The sequence below is a fragment of the Gadus macrocephalus genome, chromosome 3 (genome assembly GCF_031168955.1).
Source record: "Gadus macrocephalus chromosome 3, ASM3116895v1".
Taxonomy (NCBI): domain Eukaryota; kingdom Metazoa; phylum Chordata; class Actinopteri; order Gadiformes; family Gadidae; genus Gadus; species Gadus macrocephalus.
In genome coordinates this window covers 15,810,643-15,836,026 of record NC_082384.1, presented here as the reverse complement: position 1 = coordinate 15,836,026, position 25,384 = coordinate 15,810,643, and the positions used below count along the sequence as shown (strand labels likewise).

Below are 25,384 nucleotides of genomic sequence, written 5' to 3'. Positions count from 1 at the left end.
CAATTTCCTTTAGGCATGCCAAGATTAATATCCCTGGGCCACTTTGAGGTGTACAAGTGCCATTTTTACCTCAACAAGAAACACATGTGTCATTTGGGTTTATAGTTTACAAGAAAAAGCTTGAATGTTTTCCAAAACTTTGAAGGTACAGAAAAATATATTCTGACGTGTCCTTGAGGCCTTATTATTCCACATGTCAAATAAGGCCCTCATACCACGTTTGAGAACTTTCTGTCAAAAGGGGCAGGAGGGCTTCCACAATTGCAACAAATAGGAAAATGTATAAATATTATCCAGAATCTGCCTTGGTTATATGTATAAACAATTATTATCAATTATATAAGTAGTGGCGCATTTCCACCAGAGGGTGCAGGTCGGTTCAGTTCGAAAAGGTGCGGTACAGGTCGGGTTTCCACCGCCAAAAGTCGGCGTGATGCAGACTTAGCCGTATTGAGCCGTACTCGTTTCGCAGTACTCCTCCGTTGGGGCCCTGAGACACCTGAAAGGGTGCCGGCCAGTTCGAGCTATACAGACCGTCCGTTGATCCCGCAAGGTATTTCTGGACAACGGGAAAGCTTTGTTTATTGAAGAAAATGATGCGCAAAAGTTTGCCGTCCTCCTTGGACGTCCTACATTGTTGCTCTTTGTTCATTGTGCACGTTCTTCTTTTTCATTGGATTTATTAGCAGGATACACTGTGTGGGACTGCTATGAGGTCACGTTGTTTACAGAGCTGCCTCGGATATCGCCATACCGCTTAAACCCCGCCCTACCATAAGGATACTGGCGGCGGTGGAAACGCGAGCCGTAACTGAGCTGGGCTACACCGGGCTGAGGTGTGCTGGGTCCGAAGCGTACCCGCCGGTGGAAAAAGGTGCTTAAGGTGAACAGGGTACACAAAATCCACCGCTACAACAGCAGACTTTGAAAATATGTGTGAGTGTACCCCTTCAATGGCCTGCACAGCATTTGCTAGCTAGAGCATACGCTCAAATAAGGGCACCTTCACCTACATTTTTTGAGATACAGAATCCCCCTTTCGTATGATTATACTATTGAGTCCCGTTTGAGCCTACGTCAGTATGACCAATCATAATTAGATACAAATAGCCTAAGTTGAATTTGACATTGTGACATAATTGATTGAGCAATAAACACAAAACTTGTCACATGACCACAGGCGGGTGCCCTCCACTGGCCTGTCAAGTGTCTGGCCACTCTTGAGCGGATTTGTGATTGATTGAATAATGTCCATGGCTAATTTGCATATTCTTAGTTTGCGCATAACTCAGCGTTATCTTGCTCAATTATAAAAGGAATTGTTCAATTTGTTAATGGTGAAGGGGAAGCAGATTTTCAAGAATTTCAAAAACTCTGCAAGTGAACCTCCTAAGATGGCGCAATTTGATTGGCTCGTTATCTTGGGATATTGGGCAATATCCTATATATTGTTTAGCGCGCGTGACGGTCGTCTCGTCACGCCAATAAATACAAATAAACTGCTATTAAAAACAAATTATTCCCAGCAAAAAGTGTTATTTTGTTCAGGTGTATAGTATATACTAAAACAATAATTTGACGATAATAGCACCCCTTGTTATCCAAGCAGCTCAAAACTTTTTGAAGAACTGCTTAGTTCTAGTTTCCAAATGTCTGCCCAAATTGAAAACTCCCAGATGTCATATAAAGAGTGGTTGATTTGAGTGCTTTTTCCCCATTCAATGCCATATTTAATAATAATAATAAAAAAAGTATGCAACATTTGCACTACAAATGTAAACGACAACTACAATGATAAATACTCAACCTTTTGGCATTGTTTAAAAAAAGAACGTTTGGCTTGCTTTTTCAAACACATACCCACATAATCAAGCTATAAATGGTCTCTTAGCAGTGATCATGTACATTTGACTAACAATTTACTATTAGCTATCACCTACATTTTCATCCTTTCCATGTTGTCATTATTGACATAACTGCCTGTTATATAAAAAACGAATTAATATTTAGCCGTAATTTTTTATCTTTTGTTTTATATAAAATCCCTTTCTAATCCCACAACATGGGCCAAGTGTTATAATGGATTATATTTAACCTGTGGCCCCTATCCATGTACTTATAATTGGTGTGTGCTGCACACACTTACCAGCTGTTTTAGGAAGGTAATATCAAAACAACAATGACATTCTTTTGCGATCCTACAAAATAGAATGAATAAACTAGTTATCCCAATAAAACAGAATGCAATTAGGCCTAGTCACAAAAATACTTACCAAAGAATGCAGAATAAGACACTTTGAATCTGGAAAAAACTTCAATCCTAAAGGCACAAGGCTAGTGAAAGTCGTTTAGAAGTTGTTAAGAATCAACTCTTTCATCCTCTGGCATTACAGAATGGTGTTACTATATGTACCCTGCCCAATATTCCTCCCCAAGTACAGTTGTTTTATGAAACCAATGTTGCTGCTTCATTGTTTTCATAATATGACAGGTGGGGTTAAATCCTTTCACATATGCTCTAGTGGCTTGACTTGTTCCTCCACTCGTCATTTTGTATGGAATGCATGTGCAATATGTATGCAGAGGTTTGTCTAACAGCATTGATTTTCATGTAGGCCTAAATTAGGCTATATCATGTTGCTATTGCTCGAAAGATCCAGAGAACTATTTAAAAGGCATTACATATAGACCTAATGAGAGCATTGATAATTAATTAGCAGTAATTATTTTAATATATATAAAAGTAAACCAGGGGGTGGGGGGGGGGGGGACCCCCCTCGTAATTCCCCTCCTTACCACTAGATGAAGCCAATTTACATTGCAGCTCTTTTCTTGAATGATAGAAACCTGGCAAACATTTTTGCTCATCTTTCAACAGTGCCTTTATTCACTGCAATTTTTTTCTGTGATATGAAACTTTCAATGAGGACAAGGAGAGGTGTTCTGGCCAAGTCATTGTCCTGCAATCATTCTGCAGCTATAAAAGAATGTCTCGGCCCGCTCAGCAGAGAGGCGCAGCCCTGGGCTACTCAGGCCGGTAACGATCCCAGATACCATGTGAAGCAGTCAGAAGCTCCGGTTCAGGTGTGTGGTGTGGTGGAAATGACCAGGAGACAGTTGGGTCATTCAACAGAAAAATACAATGATTTTGTAATTGTCATTTATTTTTTTATAATTTCTGATCCTCAAATTTGATTCAGCATCAACTTTCTCAATTTCCCATACACAGTTTATTGAGCTCTGTCTAATCCTATCATCTTGCTATCCAATTATTATTTTACAGCTATTAGGAGGCGCGATTAGCCATTCACGGAAACAAGCAACAAATATTCATGTCCTGAGCATCCATCCTCAATGTGACAACCATTTAGCTTCATTTTTGTGACAGGTCGCATTTATAAAAATAGATATTACCCTTATGAAGTTATATATATATATATTTTTTTTTTAATCTTTCCTCACCTCATGGCGTTTTCCATTGAGGTCAAGGAAAGAACATAGGACGTGGTTTCTTTGGACTATTCAACAATAACCCCAGACTGACTCATGTGTCTCAATGAAGGGCCTATGCCACCTTAGTTCTTTCCCTTTTTTAGACTTATTAATTAGTTACTCCAGTTTTGATTATATGCTTTGAATGTTCTCAGCCTCACATGGAATTTTATTTGTTCAAAGGCAGATAAAAATGTAGCTGTTGTCTGACAGTGCTGCTCTACAAAACTGGGTACACCTCCTCTTTATCCAATGTTTCCCCCATTCTACCATTAGTTTTCAAGTTATCATCACAGAGGCCACTCCACTCCAGAAATTACTTCCAAAACATGGACACTTTATTTACAATTCATGGCACATCATGCAACAAAAAAACTGTTGAAAATTTCAAAACTGAGCAATTAAATATACAAAAATAGAACTTTAACAATTCTGCTGCATCAGTTGCCTTACAGAATTATTGCTTCTAAAAAAAAAAATGGTGCTGAAAGGAAGAGATAGAAAGAAGATATTGTTGGATACATGATAAGACGTTTGCTGAGAGAGAGCACTTAATTCAGTGAGCCAGGAGTTTCAAAAGTAAACCAAGCCACGCCTCTTTTCCTTGAGCCTCATTTCATGACGTGCAGTTCGCTGTTGATAGAAAAAAAGCACCAAATGCCTCAGTCTGAGGTCATACCCATATGTTGACATATAAATGGGTATACACTGTTAAATTCCGTGACACAATGATAATCTACAGGTACTAAACTTAGAACAACAGTCGTCCAAGTGTGAAAATACCTTCTCATAGCCTTTTCCATTTACTATGAAGATGTGCCTGCTCTGCACTTCGAGGAGCCCTTCCTAAAACAATTATACATATTTTTACGACAATACATGCTCCACATTTCATGTTTAAAGGGCGGCAGCAATTTCAGCTGAAAAAAATACCACAAACGCTGGAACGGAATAAACCACATCAGATTGTTGGATGGCAGTTTGAGTGTCTCGCTACCAGTTTTTTCTGTGTAACAATACCAAATAATAGTATGAATACATACAACAAAAACGGAAAAAACAACACTTCTCAAACACCAGCGCTTTACCATACATATTACAATCATCGTGTTTCAATCTCCAAGCTTGCACTTAAAAACGACAAAAAAAAGATCACAACAGAGGGATGTGCTTTGTCAGGTTTTCCAGTTATGATCAACCATATCAAATTGTTAACTTGTTATGATCAAACTTAAAAATGCAAGTAAATGGCCTTTTGAAGGGCTTGTATGGGATGGCTGTGTCAATGAGAAAGAAGGTGCCACCTTCTTTCATATCTGGCCAGTTAGAGGATCGTTCTCTGTAGAACAGGCCCAGGAAGAAAATATTTATCGACAAGGGAAGGCTTATAAGGGCCAATTTCAAGTGGCTGAACTTTCAAGAACAATCTCATAAGTGTTTAGTAATAGGCAATAGATAACTTTCCTTCTTGTTTACTATTTCTTGATAATTTTACCCTAATCATTTATTACTATTTTTATTTATATCAAATATAAGGATATGCCAGTTTGAAAAACAGCTCTTTATATGTATCATTATAGTCAAACAAACAGAAAATAACAATGCTTGAGCATTGTTATTGGATTGCACAGGTCAAGCTTAAATAGTTTTTTTTCAGCTGTTTGTGAAAAAGTTGGGACAGAAATTTCATCATAATAATATATTACAAGATTAATTGCAAAAAAGTGCCGAATTATCCATAGCCTCTTCTTCAAACGCTTAGAGTGGCACACAACCTTTATCCGTCCAAAGTAACCTACTTAGCACTTTGACCCAATAATGTTTGTAATGGAACACTATGCATGTCACGTGCAGCGAGTAACAACAATAACAACAAGTGGGTGAAGCAGGAGTAGAAACCACTAGACTGCAGGGCTCTGATCAGCAGCAACATTGGGCTTGTTTTCTGAATGAAACGGCTGAGCACAGCTGTTCTGACAGCCTTCTGATTGGTTCACGCTGTGAGTAACAAAGTGTGCGGGTTACCTTTGCCACAGCACTAACACAACATGTTAAAGTGAATTGTGTCGGCATGCAGCAAAGGTGGCACGGGCCAGCTTGTTCTCAGCCCCCTGACTAAACTCTAAGGACTTCTGTTCTGTTAACCGTGACTTTATATGGCTGAAATTTGAGCAAATCACATAAATGATCCACCATAATCGCCATGAAGAAGGCAGTATTTAAACATACAAGTTAGTAGCCAATCAGAATTTGTTCTTCGGTATCACATGTAAATAAAACTTTCACATTCAGTTATTTTGTTCTTCATAGCATAAATGTGTTACAGTGAATGTCCCAAGACAATGAATGTGGCATGCAAAGGTTTTCCTCCATTGAAATACAGACAAGACAAGCTGATTAATAATTTAAAAAAAAATAGCCAAACTGTAACAAATACAAATAACTGTAAACTTTTAATAGTGTTAAATTAATTGAAGTGTAAAACTGTCAGATTAATATATAATTAAATTTTGTTGCCTGTTTGTGTGTTTGCATGTGTGTTGGTTTTTGTTTCAGATGTATACCTGAAAATCCGTTCTGGGTTGCGACAAATACAAATCTTCGACCTCAATTCACATTTTTATAAGACAGATTTGTTAGATATTTTTGCATCGACCACTTTGAAATCATTCTTTACTTTCCGCAACATATTGTAAATACGGTTGTCCCTTTAAGATCAACGTTGTCCTTATAAAAATCTTAAACTAATACAAATAAAATAAAAACACACATATTAAGAAACAAATTATGAAAAATTATAATAAAATATTACCTTGCTACTTCCATCACAAGCAATTAAGGTTCAGTCATCATAAAGTGCTTGTCAAAAACAAACAAAAAATAGATTAAAAAAACAAAACAGTTTTTTCATGAACTCGCATTCTGCTGGTGTCCCAATCAAATTGCTTTGGTTGTGAAACAGTCTTGGCTGAGAAGCAAACATCATCTTCTTCTGCATTGTCCGTTTAACAACAACAACAATAGGGCAAGCTCAACAGAATGTACATTATTAGATGGCACTGACATCCAAGGTATCCAGGTATCAAGAAAGGCAAAGTGAGCAGCCATTGAAAGAGATTAATGGCAGATCAAGACAGTTCTACACCAAAGCTCCAGCCTCTCCTTCACTACTCCTTGGATACAGATCAATTGTCCGGCTCCTCTATCCAGATGTCAGGGCAAGTCGTGTGTATTTGAGTTGGCAGTGCATGTGTGTGGATGCATGTGTGTGGATGTGTGTGTGTTTGCATCGCTTTGTGCGATTATGTGCGCCGGCATCTGGGAGGCACATCTTGGAGGCATATGTGTGCCTCTGTACCTGTGCGTGTCTGTGAATGTGTGGGTCCTTGTACGTGTGTGTGCTCAGTTTGTGTGGTGATATGGTGGGTGGGCAGGGTGGCTGGGGGCTACACCAGGTTCTCTACCCCAGGAAGGGGCTGTTGTGTGGGAGTGTCGGTGGGGGTGCCGGCCTGCTGGGCCAGCTGCAGCACCAGGGTGTTGCACAGCGGGCACACCTTCCTCACCTCCAGCCACTTAATCAGGCACCTGGATGGAGGCACACACACACACACACACACACACACACACACACACACACACACACACACACACACACACACACACACACACAAGGAAGGAGGGCATGGAGAGTAAGAACAGGGATCAGGTTCAAGGTTGGAGAACAAGAATGGTGAATCCGTAACTCTAGGTTATCTATACGCGCGTGTGTTTGTGTGTGTATATATGCCATATGTCATTCTCCTGTCACATTTTCCCTGAGCTTCCTGTTTAGAGCTCTGCTCCCTAATGAGCTAATGAGCTGGTATGCTGTGGTAACCCTAACCCCAATGCAAATCCAGGCCTGGAACACATGTAGGAGAACGACTGTCACTTGTAGTGATGCTGACAGATGGCTCGGGAGCAAGAGGCAGCTACAAGAGGCATAACCAGAAGCAGCCCTAACCCTAACCGCCACTTTAATCATTTACTGTTTGTCACCGACTATTTTTGTGGGACGAAAATACGATTTACAAAGAGAGGCATTAATCAACTCTGTTTGTTAAATGTGCATGAGAATGTATTGCTGATTTGACTGATATTCCGGTGCCGAAAGTATCTCCACACTTTACTAAATACTTTGGTAGGTCGCAGGTATGTATTCTGTACTTTTTCGACTGCCCATATTTACCAAATTTAATGATGATTGATGCATGCATGAATCAATTGTGCGTGTCCCTGGTTGCCCGACCAAACCTGTTCTACTTACTTTCTGTGAAAGGCATGCTTGCATGGGCAGATGCCCAGCTCATCTCTCTGTTTGAACTCCTCCAGGCACACTGCACATATCTGTAGAGTAGGAGAGAGTGTGTATCCAATACGATGCTACAATACCGTTTCCTTTCGACACTGATGACCTCACACTTTTACTTCTCAATGCTTGTATTATTAGATTATAATTTGAAAAATAAGATAATAATTGCTACACACAAAATGTTGAAGAGTGATTACTTCTATTGTTTCGGTAGTAAATCAATAATAACAATTTCTTATTGATTTACTAAAAGGTGCTGTAGGTATGATTTGAGCGTTCTTGAGAGCTAGAGCAGAGAAGAGCAGAGGAGAGTGAGATATTGAAAGTAATCAACCAAAAAAACCTTCCCCGCGGCTCCCCTTTCTCCCTACACTTCTTCTCCATTCAGAGGTGTTGCACTCATACACCTGTGATTGACAGGCAAGATGCTTCCACAAACAAAACAGGGATAACTAGGAGCGGTCTAAAGTCTAAATTTGCTTAGACAGAGGCAGGGGCAGTTAACTCAAAACAGAGTTGGAAGGTTGATGGGTGAAAAGAGTGACACGCCGGTGTAGCACAAAGAGCCAGAGCCTCCCATTGTTGTCGTCAAAAGAGATTAAGTAGCATCGTCTTCTACAGATGACCCCAGGACGGGTGTGTTATCTATTGTAGGCGTTAGAGAAGGCTGTGAATGTCGGTTTTATCAGGCAATTGGTCATGATATTTGGATATTTTTTATAAATTTTAAATTTGATCTAATCTAATGGTCATAAAATAGGGCATCAGTGCCATGATGCAATATCATCTAAATGTATCTTCCTGCGAACCAGATTCTTATGAAGTACGAGTAAAGCATAGAGGTTTATTGTGGTTGCAAAGGCAGATGGTCTTCGTAGCACCTATACTTAATTAGGGGTATGTATAAATCACATGAATTAGTTAGTTTGAGAAACTTTTTGCTCAATTAGGTCTTTTGATTTGAGATGCTCTATGTTTTGTGAATGGGGGGGGCAGCAGTTGTCTGTATTACTGTATTAATGAATAATGTCAGATGATTAGCAACCATTATGCGAATATGATTTAGGAAAATCATAATCTTAACTCGTAGGTAGGACTTACCTCATGCAAATTTAGCTCTTTGACCTTTTCTTTCTGTATAACCTGCAAAGGAAGAGCAGACATGGTCAATGATCAAACACTTGTTACCTGGATATTTCCTTCAGCAACCCTCCAAGATCTAAGTAGGTATGCAATGTAGAGAAAACCCCAAAAAGGAAAATGTATTTTCCACTTGGTTTCGGAAGGTACCAAGGAAGGTGTGTGACTTTTCACACTTTAAATTCAGAATCTCCCTTGTATCTCACCTAGGCCCCGTCCACACGGAGCCGAAACGGGCGAAAAAGATCCGGTTTCATTTAATGCGGTTCAGGAATATCTCCGTAAAGAGGGAGTCATTGCGAAACCGCATCGAGCTGTAGAAAGGCTGTAGTAAATATTCAAGGCGCTGGTTCTCCACAGAAAATAGTGGAGCGCATCAAGCCTGCGCGCCTCAAGCCTGCGCGCATACAGCCTGCGCGCATACAGCCTGCGCGCTGTATACAAACATTCAGTCACAAGGAGATTCAATCTTTTAAATTGAGCAGAAGTACTTTTTAATGTACAGTTAGCAATTCAATTCATCAAAAGGCTTTATTTAAAGCTACAAAAAGAATAAAAATAAAATAATAAATAAATTCAACGCAACTCTGACGTCCCCCAGCTGGTGGGGGGCTAATGGCGTCATCGTTTGTGTTTCAGGGGTCCACACGAATCCTAACACGAAACCGCATAGGTCCGGATAGATTTGAAACCCCCTCCGAGGGTGGTTTCAGAAATGTGTGGTTAAGGGCACCAGATTCGCCAGCTCCGTCTGGACGGTCAGCCGAAACGCACAAGGACTTCTGCGGTTTCACCAAAAAATCGGCTCTGTGTGGACGGGGCCTAAGTCTGATCAACATAGAAGAGATAACAACAGCTACCGCCCTTGAACGTTTGTGTAGCCGCTATGTATTGTTCAGCAGAGAATGTAAGCAACAGAGAATGTAAACTGGTTTTAACAATGCCATACGTTGGCAAGGAGACAAAACCCAATAACATTTGCATATAAGGGACTTAAATAATCACATTTCAATTGGTACTATATAATTTGTTCCAACATTGTACAGATTGCCCTCAAATTTGAGACACACTAAACGGTTTCAAAGAGATCTAGAGTGAGATAAATACTTTGAGTGTGTTTGTTCTTTATTTGCAAATAGATTGTTATATCCATCAATTGACAAAGAAACAGCTCTGTGTGTGTGTGTGTGTGTGTGTGTGTGTGTGTGTGTGTGTGTGTGTGTGTGTGTGTGTGTGTGTGTGTGTGTGTGTGTGTGTGTGTCTTACCTGTTTGTATGCGTACAACTCTTTGTGGGCCTGGTGCCGTAATCTAGAAAGAATGAAAGGGAAAAAGATCTCCTGGATTAGTAAGTGATCTAAAACTCGTGATCCTATCTGACAGATGCATCCAGAAAGAAGGACTTAAAAGTCACAATTTATTGCACTCGTGATGCTAGAAATTGAAATGTAAAGCATGAGTTTATCATACAGTTTAAGCAAAAATAATTGCATTTAATACATTTTTTATTACATTTTTCAAGTTTGTCATTTTGGATCACCTTATTTTGTACAGGAAAAACAATATTTGTTCAATATTTGTAATAAGCTGGAAAACAGATTTAGGCTGGGCATATAGGAACATCTAATAGATTGCAACTTCAATATTTCAAGGAAAATTTGTTATAGCTGTTATGCAGTTTATCTATACATCATATATTCAATTGATGCATTACATTATTTTAACATTATAACAGTTATATATGAAGTGATACAATTAATGGATGAAGGAATCTCTTGAAATACTCAGCCATATATATCAACACAGAGCGGTCCATCAACAACTAAGGAAACAATTTAGGATTGCTCTGACAGAAATGGTTTTGATGAATAAAATATTGCCAATGGTAGACATTGAGACTACATTGGTTTGTTAGAGTAAGAGTATTCTGCAACAAATGAAAAACTACATTATACAATATTATCAATGAGTTACTATTTTATCCAGTTTGTTTGAGTAACTTTAGACTGACCATTTGTTCTTCAACTCATATATGCAACCATTTCACATTTTGTAATTGATTTTAAGTTAAAAAGCGTCATTAATAACGTACACCTTTTAGCAGTGGACACCGTACCACATATATACCCCAGGTACCAACAATGATTACAAATGAGTTACTTTCATCTGTAACATTGTTGACTTTTTTTTATCTACTTAAGTAGTCGAACTTAAAAAATCGAATGCAGTGCATTATTATTAAGCGTGTGGTTTTTGTGTTGTCAAGGAAACATGATTTGAAAGTTCTATTTGACCGTGTTGTTAATGCTGGATTTGTAGAGCATTGATTTGGACCTGTTTAAAGGCAGATCACCAATCTAGGTCCAAATAAATGCTCTACGAGGTGTTCCAATATTGAAGAAGGCATACTCTCTGAACGTTATTGACCAGAATCAGAATTAACGCTGTGGTAAAAATAAAATCTAAACTCCAATCTAAACCATTCACGGAAAAAGGACATAGATCAATTAAAGCACACAATTAAACATGGCAAAAAACATGAATTTTAGTTACTTATGCAACCTGAACAGGCTGGTAAACTGAAAATCTATGAGCCACACGAAGGGAAATATACACGTGTGAACCTTTCGCTCAGGCAAGAACTATTGACAACAACATACAACAACCGCCACAACAATAACAATAGTAAACAAGTGAGAGAATGGAAGAGTCTGGACACAGAGCGAGAAAAAAAGATGGCGTAAATGTTTGAGCAAGGAAGGTTGTAAGGGGAGCACAGTGTGAGCAGGAGAGATAAGAGATTCGTAGTCATATGAGATTTACCTCCATAACAAGTAACCTTAACCTCTCGCTGCAGTGTGAGAGGAATCTGCAAAACAGGCAGCACACACTAGCAGAGGTACTGACATTCTGAAAGAGACCAGCATGTAATGGGGCACATGGTGGCATAGGGTCATGGGTCAGTGGGGGTCAAAGGGGGAGAGATCATCATGACTTGATTTGTTTGGTATTGGACAGTTTTAATATAGACCAGTTGGGCTTCCCTTTGACCATGCTATAACTAATGTATGGTTTCAGTTCTTAGAAACTATGTATTTTTATGAAATTGAGTACCATCCATTTAATATAATATAATATTATATCATATAAAATAATATAATTTAAGACGAAGTAGGATGAAATGCCATCCGGGCACATTGCGTTCAGGGTCATGTGTACCGGTGTCTCCTTTCAACCTCATAGCCTTAGGTGTCTTGAGGCTTAAGTGGTTTGCTTTCACATTCATGTTAACCAGTTTAACTTTCACAATCATGTGAATCATATATCATTTAGGAATGTTATTTCTTCCTGTGTGAACGTTATATCTTTGACCTTTCGGTTTATGGTTGACAACAGTGCACGATTATTCATCCTGAGTCAGGCTTGTAATATTCCATTATTGTCTTTGTTTACTTTTGAATGAATGGGAATATACTCAACACACTTATGCTGCGAAGCATGGTTTTGCGTTGATATTCACGGCTATTATAGCAGTGTGCCATAGTGAGTCAGAACTCACATCATTCTACCTACAGAAATCACTCACACAAATCTGGCTACACAAAAGCTTCTATTCCGGCAACACTTGAAACAGCACGTATATTACAGTCTGAAATTAATATTAATGTATAATTATATTTAAGATACCAGCGGTTAGAAATTAGATTAAACTACTTGTGTATGACATTTGACAACAATGCTCTTTAATGTGTATCAGTTAAGGTACTTAATTAATAACATATTTATCGAGATGATCTGCTACTCTTTTTTGAGAGACTTGGTAAATTGATTAAATACATGTGAAGTAAAAAATAAACCCTCACCTGGGTGAATTAATTTATCCCTATCTCCATCATTTAATCTATGATGATAATAATAATAATATTAATATTATTTACCTATACTTTAGCACCTACCTCAAAATACGATGTCATCAAGAGTTAATTTGGGACACTGGTGGTGTACTTTAAACAATATTCAGTAAAACAAGTTTGCTTCTTTGACAAATTAAACAGTACTTTTATTGTTCTCTTTTCTTTAAGATGGTTAGGTCAGAAACTCTTTTCTCCAAAGTTGACATTTGAGAGTTTTTTCTTCGTCACCCGAATCAAAGGGCGGCTGCGGTGCCTTCTGAATGAGGAATGCATTGTTTCAGAGGCATATCATCCAGCTATGACAGACACCAAATCATTTTATGGGAAAATATAAAGCCTGAAATACTGGTATGAAACTTGATTTTATGAGCATGCCTCTTGGCTTGCAGCCAGAACTATTCTAAGCACACTTTAACTCTCACGTTTTAAGTGATCTTAGACTATATGCCGTTCCAACTCAAGATGGAACGGCATATAGTCAATATGTATATTGACATTTTGTATAATTATTCAAAATGATGTTGGCCTCAAGGAAACTCAGGAAATAATAATTGCTGTGGACGACACATTTTAGCCGAGGAGTATTCATTAAGTAAGGATCCATGCAAGCACTTCAAAATGATTTAGCGTTCCCAATATGAATGCAGGATATATGCATGGATGGCTGTCTGCACAAGACAATTAAAATGCTCCGAATAAATGAAGGGTCATGTTCTTCATTTCAGCACATTTAATCAACACAATCATTTACACAAAATAAGGTATGTCACTCTTTGGCCGAGAAACCTAAAACAAACTTTTCCAGTCTTAATGAGCTTGAAGTGAAGGCAGTGGAGCCATTTCTCGAGCTTACCTTATCAGGTAGCAGCAGAAGAGCAGGCTGAGGATGAAGACGAATATAGCCGTCCCAAACACAACAATGTAAATATTGAGGGGAAGGTTCTGGAACCCTATGTTTGGCATCCTGAAAGTATGGTGCTTGAAATCGGTACTCATGGATAGTCTGTATGGAGGGAGAGACAGAGGATGAGGGAGAGGATGATGAAGAGGGCGGGAGAGTGAGATGAGGAGAGAAGAGAAAGGTGAGAAATTATTTGTTTGATTGACAAATAAATTGCAAAAAATACGACTTTGATTTCACACACCAGAGTATGAAAAACGAAAAAGTGGTACATGAATATAATTTAGCCTACCTTCAGGCGAGCGATTAAGCCCACCAAGAATGATCCGGAAAATAAATATAAAGCACCCCAAAAAATTATAATAATAGGGTTCTGATGGTAATCACACAGTAATCAGATAAATTGTTAAACAGCTCAACTCTTCCTACTTTTTAGTAGGGAGCCTTGAAACAGTAAGTTACAGCGTCTAGATTTGTGCTTTTATGAGGGGTTCTCACCCACTCACTGAACAACGCTGAATAGGCATGACCAGACATGTCTTCAGGCTAACTAGAGGATGGCTGTCCAATGCAGATGAATGTGGTCCCTTGGGGGCTGCTTAATGAAGCCAAATTATACATTCACACTATTTCAAAAAGTCAATGGATTCTTGTTGTAATGCTTTGGATGTGTTTCTGTGGGAGGTTGAACATGGAAGGCATGCACTAATCTACCAGATACAGACAATACTTGTGCGCAAAATAATATATCACGGGATGTAGGCATATTTATGTTGACTTTGGGGAATAAAGGGTACTGGGAATATTCCCAGTAAGCAGGTCTCCAAAAGGTTTGATATAACTTCCCCCAAAGGGGGCGCTACAAATCACTGTCAAAGTTAAATGCTGAAAATCGTCTTTACCCGGGCTCGTACGGAAAGTATTTTTCTGAATATAACTCCTTGTCTCGATCCCATTATAGAGAACACTTAGGACCCAATAAAAGACATTTAAAGAGGACTTGAAGTGAAGCCAAAAAAACGGAGTTCTAGGGTTCCTAGATTGTTGAAACGAGAAGATGGTTCATCCTTCATGATGAAATCTTTTTGTAATATGATCTTGATCGTGTATGTCACATGATGTTTTTCTACAACAATAAAAGGCACCAGAGTTAACATGTTTCTTTTTAAGAGTGTAGTATTTTTAAAGGTAATTCAAAAAAAGATAAGATGCCAGTCGTGCCACAGTTCGGGACTTCCTGCTTCTACATTTTCCATTAATCCTCAACCCCCCCCCCCCTCCCCTCACTCCATGCTGTTACGTAACAGAGCCATGTGCAGGGCAACAACAGAATATACCCCCGTCCAAATGTTGTCCAGCGGTATTTGTACATTAGTTGCCAAGACAAAATTTAACTTCATTTAAAAAAAAATCACTGTAGTTGTACGGATCTATTTTAAATTGGGTACATAGAAACCTCTACCAACTATTCAAGGAGAGAAATAGGCCTACGCCAACGCCAATACACCAAAACACAGCAACAGAAATAGACACAGTGTGAGCATGGTCTTAAAAAAGATTAACTTCCTTACAGTTGTACAGAGAATGGCCAATTTCAACTTAGACAAGACCACAATAAGAGGAACCAAAAGAATGCCTTCAATCTATCCATAACCGTTATTCTTACGGTCATATAAACCATGCTATATAATAAGAAACGGGATGTTTACGATTACACATATGTGTTTATTGATTTTCTGATTGTTCCCTTTGCAATGATTAGCCTTGAACATGAATGAAAAGACAATACGTCACACTAACAAACTCACACACTCTCAAGCGAATGACCTTTTCGAGAACCCATGAGCGACGCTTCCCCCTGTGCCACAACTACTAAGAAAACACATGATGATGACCTTTCAACCAAAACAACATTTCCTATGAGTTGCGCTTAACCAATAATCAATCGCGGGGGCGGCTACTGACACTTGAATACAAAAATGACTGACATGGAGCTTAAAGGAGCCTATCATTTATTTAAACATGACAAATACCTGCACTGAGGTTTGTATGGACACAAGCCAGGCAGAGTGATCCATTACCTGAAGGAACGTCACAACAGGGCCACAGCCAACAGATGGCCTATTAGCCCGAGCCATAGAGAAAACACAACATTCCTTATAGTATCGTAAACGCGTTACACATATATATGCTTATAGATTATGGACCATACTGGAGGAAATGCTTTGGTCTTAAAGGGTCCCTATTATATCATCAGGTATGAGTGTGATTAGCCATGTCAAGCCATTAGAAAATCTTCCCTGTGCCTTAATGCCATCATAAATGAGAGTTTCAACCTAGATGCATGATGGATAGATAAGAAACATTAATATTCCACCGGTTAGGCTCGTGCACTGATCTATTCAGCATACATCTAGGTGGAAACCACAAGGTGTTTTAGGTGTTTCACACCGCCGAGCGACAACTCGCCGCCTCCATTCATTTCAATGAGGGAAGGGCGGCAGAGGGGAGGCGGTTACAAAAGTGGCTGTTGACCAGTAAACGCGCACAGATTTTGCGCTACCGCTCAGCTTTCCCCGTGTTGAAACGCTATTGAAAACGCCTGGCCCTTCACACCGCCGCGCCGAACCTTCCGCCAGCGAGTCGGTTATCAGGGCGGTTGCTGCGCGGCGGTGTGCAAGCACCTTAAAGGGGACCTATTATGCTTTTTCGACTTTTATGACCTATAAACGTTGTTATAATGATTGATAGTCATGTTTAACCATACTAAAGTGTCAAATAATGACGTACATGCATTTCGACGTATTCCCTACTGACAGTCTGGGGTGGCTGTGCAGAGCGCTAAACACTCGGAACAACGTTTGCGATTCACTTGTTCACATTTCCGGGAAATCATCCACGTAGAGGCACCACTGCCACGCGGGGGTCTTCCGGAAGGTAACCAATCACAACGGAGTGGGGTTGGCAGGAGGGGGGCGAGGGGGCGGAGAAGGACGAAACCGAGCGTTGACAGAGAATGCTGAAAGCGCCCAGAGAGGATGAGAAAATCTATATCGGTTTTTGTGCTGTGATTCGTATCAGGTTGCGCTATAGGAGTCATTAATAAGAAATTAAGACCAGAAAAGTAGTATAATAGGGTCTTTTTAAGGGCCCTTTAAAACTGTGTGAGATATCCACTAGTGCTCTCGGTCAGCCAGGAGTTTGCCTTCACATATGAAACACTATTGCATCGGCGTATGCGTTTAATATCATTACATTTTGCTTTCGTTTCAATGTTATATACAACTAGAAAATGCCCTAAAGAAAATGCTGGGAATTCTGCAGTGTTTAATAAAACGACACCGTTTGAGACGTTAGACGATAGAAGTGATGAATAGCTGCTGAACCCTAGTGAAAAGATTTAAAAAGTGTTCCAAAGTTTTAAGTCTGAACGGAGTTATCGTAAGACTGTAAAATTCCAAACCATTTAAAAAATGAATGAACTAACAACAAGGGTGAATATAAGTGTAACAAGGTATAAGATGTTTAAGAAATAGCTGAACTAAATGTGAAAAGGTTTAATGTAATGCTGTGGTTTACTTGCCGTGACCATGACCCCACATGACAGCTACCGGCTTAGTCACCAACACCTCCACACCACCATGGACACTCATTTTCTACTTTCCATCCAACAATCTAACAATAAGCTGGCATTGTGGCACCCATTCCCCTCCTAACCAGCCTGCCTTCCTTCCCAACGTGTTTGCCCCGGATAATTAAGAGTTCTTCCTTCCTCTTCGGGGGGCTGGGCGGGGTTTCACAGCATGAGGCCTCGAAGCAGTTTGAGACTAAGGGCTAGATTAATAACATTGAATGATTTACTATACAATAACAGCAACAACAACAACAATTGCCCCAACTAACAATTACCTGTTGTTGTGTTGTAATTAAAGTGTTTGTTGGTCTGTGAAATCAATGGATTTGATTAAATTAATTCAAGTAAGCATATGTCTTCAAGAGGTATCAACTTTGTATGGATTAGTTATTGTTTTTGGATAAAGTGTTAAGCTTAATGAGTTTATTAGGTTAAAAAAAAATAAGCTGAACCAATGTGATACAGTCTAAACATATTTTAAATGGTGGTTATTAAGGAGAGCAATGAAATATTGATTAAATTATGGCTAATAAACAAAACAAAACAAAACCCATTAAATGTTGGCACATTACCTTACGTTATTTTTTATTGCAAACTTATTTTGCATAATCCCAACCACTAAAAACAGAAAAAGGGATGTGTTAAGCACCCTCAACCAAAAAAGAAACAAACTGTTCTATGGTTTCTATTTGAGTCTGTGAATTTCTTAATATTTCTTGACTAGGCCAAAAGAGGAGGCCTCAAAGAAAAGTTCATGTCCCTCCCTGACTCCCTAATTTTTGGGCTTTTGACATACCCCCTGTCTCACTGGTTACTGGACAAGGACAGTACACAGTAACACAAGCTGTAGCAAACAAGGAATGACACTGGCAGCTGTCACAAGCAACAGGCTCCTGTCCCGTACTAGTGGCACTCTGGGTGCAGGGCTCTTTACTCTGTCACCTCCAGCCCCCAAAGATAAGAAGGGAATGTAGCTGTCGTTTACCTCAATTAGCCTCAGTTCAGTTCAGTCCTGTCACTTTAGTAAAAAAAAAAAAAAGCATAGCCACAAAATGTCAAGAAAGAAACTACGCATTTGCTCCAATCGGATAACCAATATCATGGCTTAGCTCATCCTCCAGCAATCATAGTCCTTATGTTCACAACCTTGCAACTCTAACGAAATGCGTTTGTTTATGCGTGACATGCATAACACTGGTCTAACGTTAATAGATTACATACACTATCTGGAAAAAAGTGGTTAGTAACAGAGACAGGCCAGATAAAAAGTTCTTGAAAAGAGTATTCATTTCAAAATGTGTCTATCATAAAAATGAAAAGATTGCAGGTCAAGTTACGTGGTTTTAAGTAATAGGACCCACCGGGAATAGGGTCATTGCTGCTAAATAAAAACTGCTCTCATGTGGGGGGAATTCACTCGTGTGCAAAACAACCATACATTCTCTGAACGGCAAACATTAAAGATTAAAAAAGCACTTTGTTGCTTATCATCACGTAATACCACATTTCACACCCTGTCTAACTCCTCCTCTCATTTTCTTTTACCACAGTAAAAAATACTTTCATTTGTTTGGTCAAATTAAGCAATCAAGCCTTGACATTAAATCCAACAATTTGTGTTTGTAAGCCTGTCCTAGTCCAACATTTCCCCATTTGATGAGTGTATTTGTCAAGTCTGCACAGAGGAGAGGCAATACATGCACATTTGACTCTGTGATCTTATGTATAAGAGACACAGAACTCGTATAATGCAAAAAAGCAGTCAACTGCACAAATGCATTGATCGCTGCTGCTTTAGCTGGCTCTCATGTGTAAATAAATCATTTAAGCTGGGGATAAAGATAAAGGTCAAGGTCTACTTTAGAACTTTTTGTTTGACCTACCATGCAAGCCTTCATGTCCCACCACACTCTTTTATATTGTTGGATTATCAGGTGTAGGTTTAACCCCTGCCCTTGTTTAAAGTCAGAAGATACATTGTACTTGCAATAGTTTTACAATTTGGGTACAATTTGGTGTGGAATTATTAAATGCCCAGACGATTTGAGTCACTAAGCTGTATTTCTTAGTGCTCACTAACTATTTCTTAGGACACAATATTTGCTCTGCAAATATTATCTATCTTTTGAGCATATTTTATCCCCAATTAATTTTCCCATGATGATAATAAATCTCACTCCAGAGGAGCCATCTTCTTACAGGGTGAGTTTTTTAACATCAGTCTGTGGTCCTCGGGCCAGGGTTAAGGAAAATGGTTAAACTTACATTTTGAATTCCAAATAAAGGCTGTCTGGTGTTCTGTCGGCACGCAGCACAATTTGAGGGGGTAAACAATGAAATGTGCTCACTGGAGAACCCATAAACATAGCCTACGAGTGCCCGTGACCCTTAAAAGAATAAACCAGTTTCTCCCACACTGCTCAAACACCACATTTGCACTTTTGTGCCGATTACAATGAATATTGTCCGCGTGTTGTTGTGGCATAGGTGTGCTGTCTCCCACTAGCGGTTGTGTGGACGCAGCATAGACAATATCTACGGGGCAAAATAACGCATGAATGCAAAAAAACAAATACACAACCTCAGCTAGCTTTAGTAGCATACTGTGTAATAATGGATAACATCAGCTCGATAAATACCTGATCGTCAGACAAGTGACGTGGTTAAATACCCCTTTAATTATGATAAGGAAAATACGTGGCTTTTATACTTTCGGTTACATTGCACAACAACGGTTTAGGATCGACGTGAAGTTTGTTTCGTAATGGATGTTTAACGTTCAGTGGATATCTATTTAAAGTAACGTTAACGTACCGTTACCTTATGAATTACTAACGTGAGTGAGAATATTACTGAATCGCTTTTTAATCGGGAGGAGGATGGAGAACAACATACAAAACTTGACAGGCCTACTTGTATAAATGCACGGATTGCTTTTCTATGTAATCAACTGAAAGGTCCCGAAGCTATTTAATGCTTGCCACTAACATCTTAACTAAAATGCATCGTTTAGTGAGGAACGAGTCGGGAGCACAGTGTGTGTTTGAGTTTGTTGGGCGAGACTCCACCAAGCTAACATCGTCCCGCGTATGATCGTTATTCTAACACTCATCTCCACTCACCAACAATTCCTTTGGACCTCCACGATATTCCTCCTCGCTGTGTTCCTTCTTCTGCCAGGCGTAGGGGCGACCGAATCAGCCGAACATCCGATGATAATAGAAAGCTACCGCTAATCGACACGGAGAAGCAGACGAGCAGCTCAGCTCCTGCACACACACCACATCCCGAACGGGTTACTATTGCTTTCTCTTGTGAGGAGATAAAGACGGACGAAAGATGGGCGCCGTAAATTGCAGGGCAGATTATAGGAATAACACACAATCTATAAATTTCGCGTGTTTTCCATGCCGTGGCCACTGAGAGAGAGTGGGGTGGGGTGTGTGTGTGTGTGTGTGTGTGTGTGTTGGTGTGTGTGTGTGTGTGTGTGTGTGTGTGTGTGTGTGGGGGGGGGGGGGGGGGGGGGTGTAATCTCGACGGTCCGCACGTAATTCTCTCTAGATCCCTCCTCCCGTTTTATCAGCGTGGAGCCCCGCAGACAGCGATTCTGCTGAAGGCACAGGAACCCGGCAGGAGGAGTGGCAGGAGGAGTGGAAGGAGTACATCCAAAGCGATGGGGAGCGGGGTTTACATGCGTCTCTATACGAAACGTTATAAGTTGTTTTGTAAAGCTCTCTGAGCGATAAAAAGGGACAAACGTTAAAAAAAATCAAAATTGTCTAGCTCTATATTAACCCAGCGTGTGCAAAGAAACGTGGCAAATACACTTTATTGCTTTAGTTTAATAGTTTCCTCATCTTGTCGAGAATATGGGAGGCACGATGGATGCTGTACCAGACGGAGCTGGCATGCTTGTGATAACGGGCCACGTCGTGGCAGACACCGACACAGTGCAGGATACAAAATTACCATGTGGCAATCACATGTAAATTTGAAGACATTGTGTAGTGAAACTGGAAGAAAGAACTTGTTAAAGTACTTAAAGGCACCCAGTGCAACTTTCGAGGCTTAAAAATAAACATTCAATTTCTAGTCTTTTTTACACGTAGTAAGTTTCAATAACTCCATACCATTACATACCGACATTTAAGCAGCAAAGATGAGACGTCGTTGTGTGGTGAGAACTGATACAAAATCGATAACAACAACAATGTCGCCATTTTCTTTATTTTTTGTAACCTACAATAAATAAAGCAGGCTTCCAGTCAATGGAAAAATGGCTTCTCCCCACCGGCGATTGTTGTTGTTTACGATTTTCTATCAGTTCTCACCACACAACGACGTCTCATCTTTGCTCCTTGAATGTCGATATGTAATGGTATGGAGTTATTGAAACTTACTAGGCCTACGTGTAAAAAAGACTAGAAATTTAATGTTTATTTTTCATTGAATGTTTAAAAAAAGTTGCACTGGGTGCCTTTAAAGCGGACTCTTATCGGCCTGAACTGGTCGCTGGTGAGGACCCCCAGAAGGGCAAAAACAATCTGCTCGCCCATCGGTAATTTTCCATCAACTTGGTCAAAGGCGTGGCCTACAGAGGGGGCCAAACACCATTTAAAGTACGGTACTTTTGACCGCACGAAAGTGAAAGTAAACCGTTAGCTTGTTAATTAATTAGGATTAGGAAGTTATATGATATTCTTTTTAGTTTAAAATCAGAATTCTGTGTATAAAGTTCTGAGAATGAGAATGAAGTGAGAGTTCTGAGAAAAAAGTCTGAATTCTGAGATTTAAGTCAGAATTCGGACTTTAAACTCAGAATGTCACATCAAATATGGCCATAATCCTCTCGAACAAGCAACAACTCGCTTACATCCGATTTCCTCAGTCAGCTCGTGGTTCCTGTCCTGTATGTCGCCTGCACTCTAGGATTGTCATCTTACTCTGCCAAAAATAAGTAGGCCTATGTCTTGCATCATGGAACTCTTCAAACTTCCCATTAATGCAACAGCAGAGAGGCCTTGGTTAAATGTTAACTTCCTTGTCCACTATTCAGTAACTTACTAAAGAATGTTCTGTTTGAAAAATCGTATTAATGAGTAATTCTCCAAAATGATTCAGTGTCCCACATCGCAATTGAGAAAGCTTGACTCACTACCCTCTCTTCAATTTGTTTGCCGGTTAAAGATGTTGTTTAATGTTTTTAATGTACAATTTTCTACAGGTCCCGCCATATGTTCCCTTACGTGGTTCATTCAGATATAACTTTAGAAACTGAAGCTGTGTCTTTTTTATGAAATTCTTATAAACGGCTTCCATCTATGCATAACGATGACTTTTAATGTTGCTTTGAAAGACAACGGGCCTGTCACCATCCCCCGTATCACCTCCCACCGGCTCCAGCCCATCAGCCCCCCCCCCCCCCCCCCCGACACAGCAGGGGCCTGGACATCTCACAGCTGCCCACGACAGTGGCCCTGAATTCCCCTACCACAATGACGACCCCCATCAACGTGGAGAGGGACGTTAACAGACTCTTCAAGAGACAGAACCCCCACAGGGCAGCCAGTTCAGACTCGTCTCTCCAACCGCCCGAAGCACTTCGCCCATCAGCTGTCGCAGACGTCTTCATCATCTCACTGGAGACATGCAAGGAACCAGCATACTGCAAAAAACACCATCCCCCATAATACCAAGCACCACAGGGTATAACGTCTACAGGCACGTCTCCCTGACCTGTGGTAATTAGCCATATGAGCACCTTGTGTTGTCCCAAATCATAATCTTCCGGATGCTCTCCTGGACCCCCTGCAGTTTGGCTACATAGACAACATGTAGACCGGCAGTAAGCATGGCCCTACACTGAATCCTCCTGCACCTGGTCTCCGCAGGAACCTACACCTGGGGCCTTTTTGTGGATTCTAGCTCGGCCTTCACCACCATCAATCCGGCTCTGCTATGGGATAAGCTCTGAGCGTGCCCGACTCCACCTGCAGATGGACCATTGACTTCCTGTATGACCGGAAGCCTCACGTGAAGCTGGGAAACACGTCTCTGACTCCCGGACCATCAGCGCAGATTCACCTCAAGGCTTTACTCTTTCCCTTCTGCTCTTCTCACTGTGTACCAACAGCTGCACCTCCAGTCACCAGTCTGTCAACCTCCTGAAGGTCGTGGCAACACCGCCCTCATTGGCTCGTCTCTGCTGGAGATGAGTTTGCCTGCATTGGGAGATTTACCATCCGGTTACCTGGTGCGGACTGAACAACCTGGAGCTCAACACCCTGAAGACAGTGTAGATGGTTGTGGACTTCAGGAAGAATCCAGCCCCACTCGCCCCAATCCCCCTTTGTGTCTCCCAAGTCATCCCCTTCGAGTCCCTCTGTTTCCTCTGTCAGCTGAACCTCAGCTCTCTCACCAAAAATAAATAAAAACAGGATGTACCTCCTAGTGCATCTGAGGATGTTCAACCTGCCTTAGACGATGACGGTACACTTCTGCACCTCCTCCATCACCATCTGGTAAGCTGCTGCCACGGCCAATGACAAGGGGTTAGTGTCATTCGACCGGCAGAGAAGGTGATTGGTTGCAATCTGCCAGCTCTCCAGGACCCTGAGGCGAGCAGGAAAGAATGTGGCTGATCCCTCCCACCCCAGACACTAACAGTTTAGAACACTTCCCTCGGGCAGGGGGCTCCATCTGGACCAAAATCGAATGCCACCAGTAACCTTTCTTCCTGTCTACTGTCGGCCTCCTCATCAAGGCCCGGAACCCCCATAGACTCCCACCCCAGCTCCATAGACCCTACACATTACATCAACGTAAAGTTTCCACACCTAAGCGTCACATTAACGCATAGATCACTGGACCATAGTCCTTGGGCATAACACATATTGTGTACTTTATTCTGTGAACCGCTGCACATTCCATGGTCCATACTTGCACAAACTGCTAATTGTTATTAACATTTAGATTTAGCATACGCTTTTATCAAAAGCGACTAACAATAAGTAAATTTTTTCAGAAGTTAGAGAAACAACAATTTAACGCTGTCGGTACAGTAGGGAAGTTCATAGATTAAGTGCCAAGCATTTACAATTGCTAGGTTGACCCATTCCCTTTTTTCCCACAAAGATGGCTCGGGAAATATGCTACTCAATGCTAATTTAAAGTAACAGGACATAAGTTAAGTGACAGGACGTACAAATGTACAATAAGTGCGAAAGAGTTATTTTTTTTAGGATTAAGGCAGGAGGAAAGGCGGTTGGGGATGAAGAGGGAGGCTATGCAGCGTCCAGGTGAACTCTGAACAGGTGAGTTTTAAGTCTCTTGTGAAAGCTGGTGAGCGACTGCACTCCTGACATCGGCAGGGGGCTCGTTCAACTATTGCGTTGCCAGAACAGAGAATAAGTTTGACTTTGTTGTGCAACCTTTGCTTGCTCTTAGCGATGGCAGTGCAAGACGTCCAGCTGAGGTAATTGAGCGGAGCGCACAAGTGGTGTGTGGTCTGACTTAGACTTGGAGGTAGGCAGGGGCATTTCCAGTTCACCCTTGTATGCCAGCAACATTGTCATGAATCTTGATGCATGCTACTACAGGGAGCCCGTGGAGGTTACGGAAGACGGGGGTTACATGAGGAAATCTTGGTAAGTTGAACACGAGGCGTGCTGCTGCGTTCTGGATACCCTGTAAAGGTTTGATGCCGGGGGCAGGGAGTCCAGCCAGGAGCGAGTTGCAGTAGTCGAGGCCTCAGATGATGAGCGCTTGGACCAAGGGCTGAGCTTTACTATTAATAATTACTTATTATTGTGCGTAAAGCACGGGACAAATTCCTAATGCGATGTTGAAAATAAAGTCAAATCTCATTCTGATTCTGAGAACGATTTTTTTTTCAGCCATGCAAGTAGGATTCTTTGCTTTGAGTTTCAAAAAAAATTACAAAATTACTTGTTTT

The 25,384-nt window shown here is 40.6% G+C and overlaps 1 protein-coding gene and 1 long non-coding RNA gene across 6 annotated transcripts; one reads left to right on the top strand and one right to left on the bottom strand.

The window, feature by feature from the left end:
- Positions 1-3,808: 3,808 nt before the first annotated feature.
- On the bottom strand, positions 3,809-20,948 carry rnf24 (ring finger protein 24). 5 transcript variants are annotated; one of them, XM_060047609.1, is made up of 6 exons: positions 20,553-20,948; positions 13,749-13,898; positions 10,250-10,292; positions 8,945-8,986; positions 7,799-7,878; positions 3,809-7,077 (listed from the first exon to the last, which is right to left on the bottom strand). In XM_060047609.1, exons 2-6 carry the CDS (start codon positions 13,889-13,891, stop codon positions 6,939-6,941), a joined length of 447 nt encoding a protein of 148 aa, XP_059903592.1. In that variant the 5' UTR covers positions 13,892-13,898; positions 20,553-20,948; the 3' UTR covers positions 3,809-6,938. The 5 variants fall into 5 exon arrangements, with proteins under 5 accessions (XP_059903592.1, XP_059903591.1, XP_059903594.1 ...); XM_060047608.1 differs by lacking the exon at positions 20,553-20,948 and adding an exon at positions 19,696-20,530; XM_060047611.1 differs by lacking the exon at positions 20,553-20,948 and adding an exon at positions 17,380-19,655.
- Positions 20,949-21,915: 967 nt separating this feature from the next.
- On the top strand, positions 21,916-25,011 carry LOC132454328 (uncharacterized). Its single transcript, XR_009524915.1, has 2 exons — positions 21,916-22,387; positions 22,787-25,011. It is a non-coding gene; the product is annotated as an uncharacterized LOC132454328 (long non-coding RNA).
- Positions 25,012-25,384: the final 373 nt, after the last annotated feature.

Bases quoted from the DNA above. Each gene is read 5' to 3' on its own strand.
- rnf24 (XM_060047608.1), bottom strand. From the start codon at position 19,796: ATGTTTATGGGTTCTCCAGTGAGCACATTTCATTGTTTACCCCCTCAA. The intron at 13,899-19,695 runs GTAAGTTTAACC...CCCTCCATACAG, and splicing joins CTTTATTTGGAATTCAAAAT to ACTATCCATGAGTACCGATT. The intron at 7,879-8,944 runs GTAAGTCCTACC...CCTACTCTACAG, and splicing joins AAGAGCTAAATTTGCATGAG to ATATGTGCAGTGTGCCTGGA.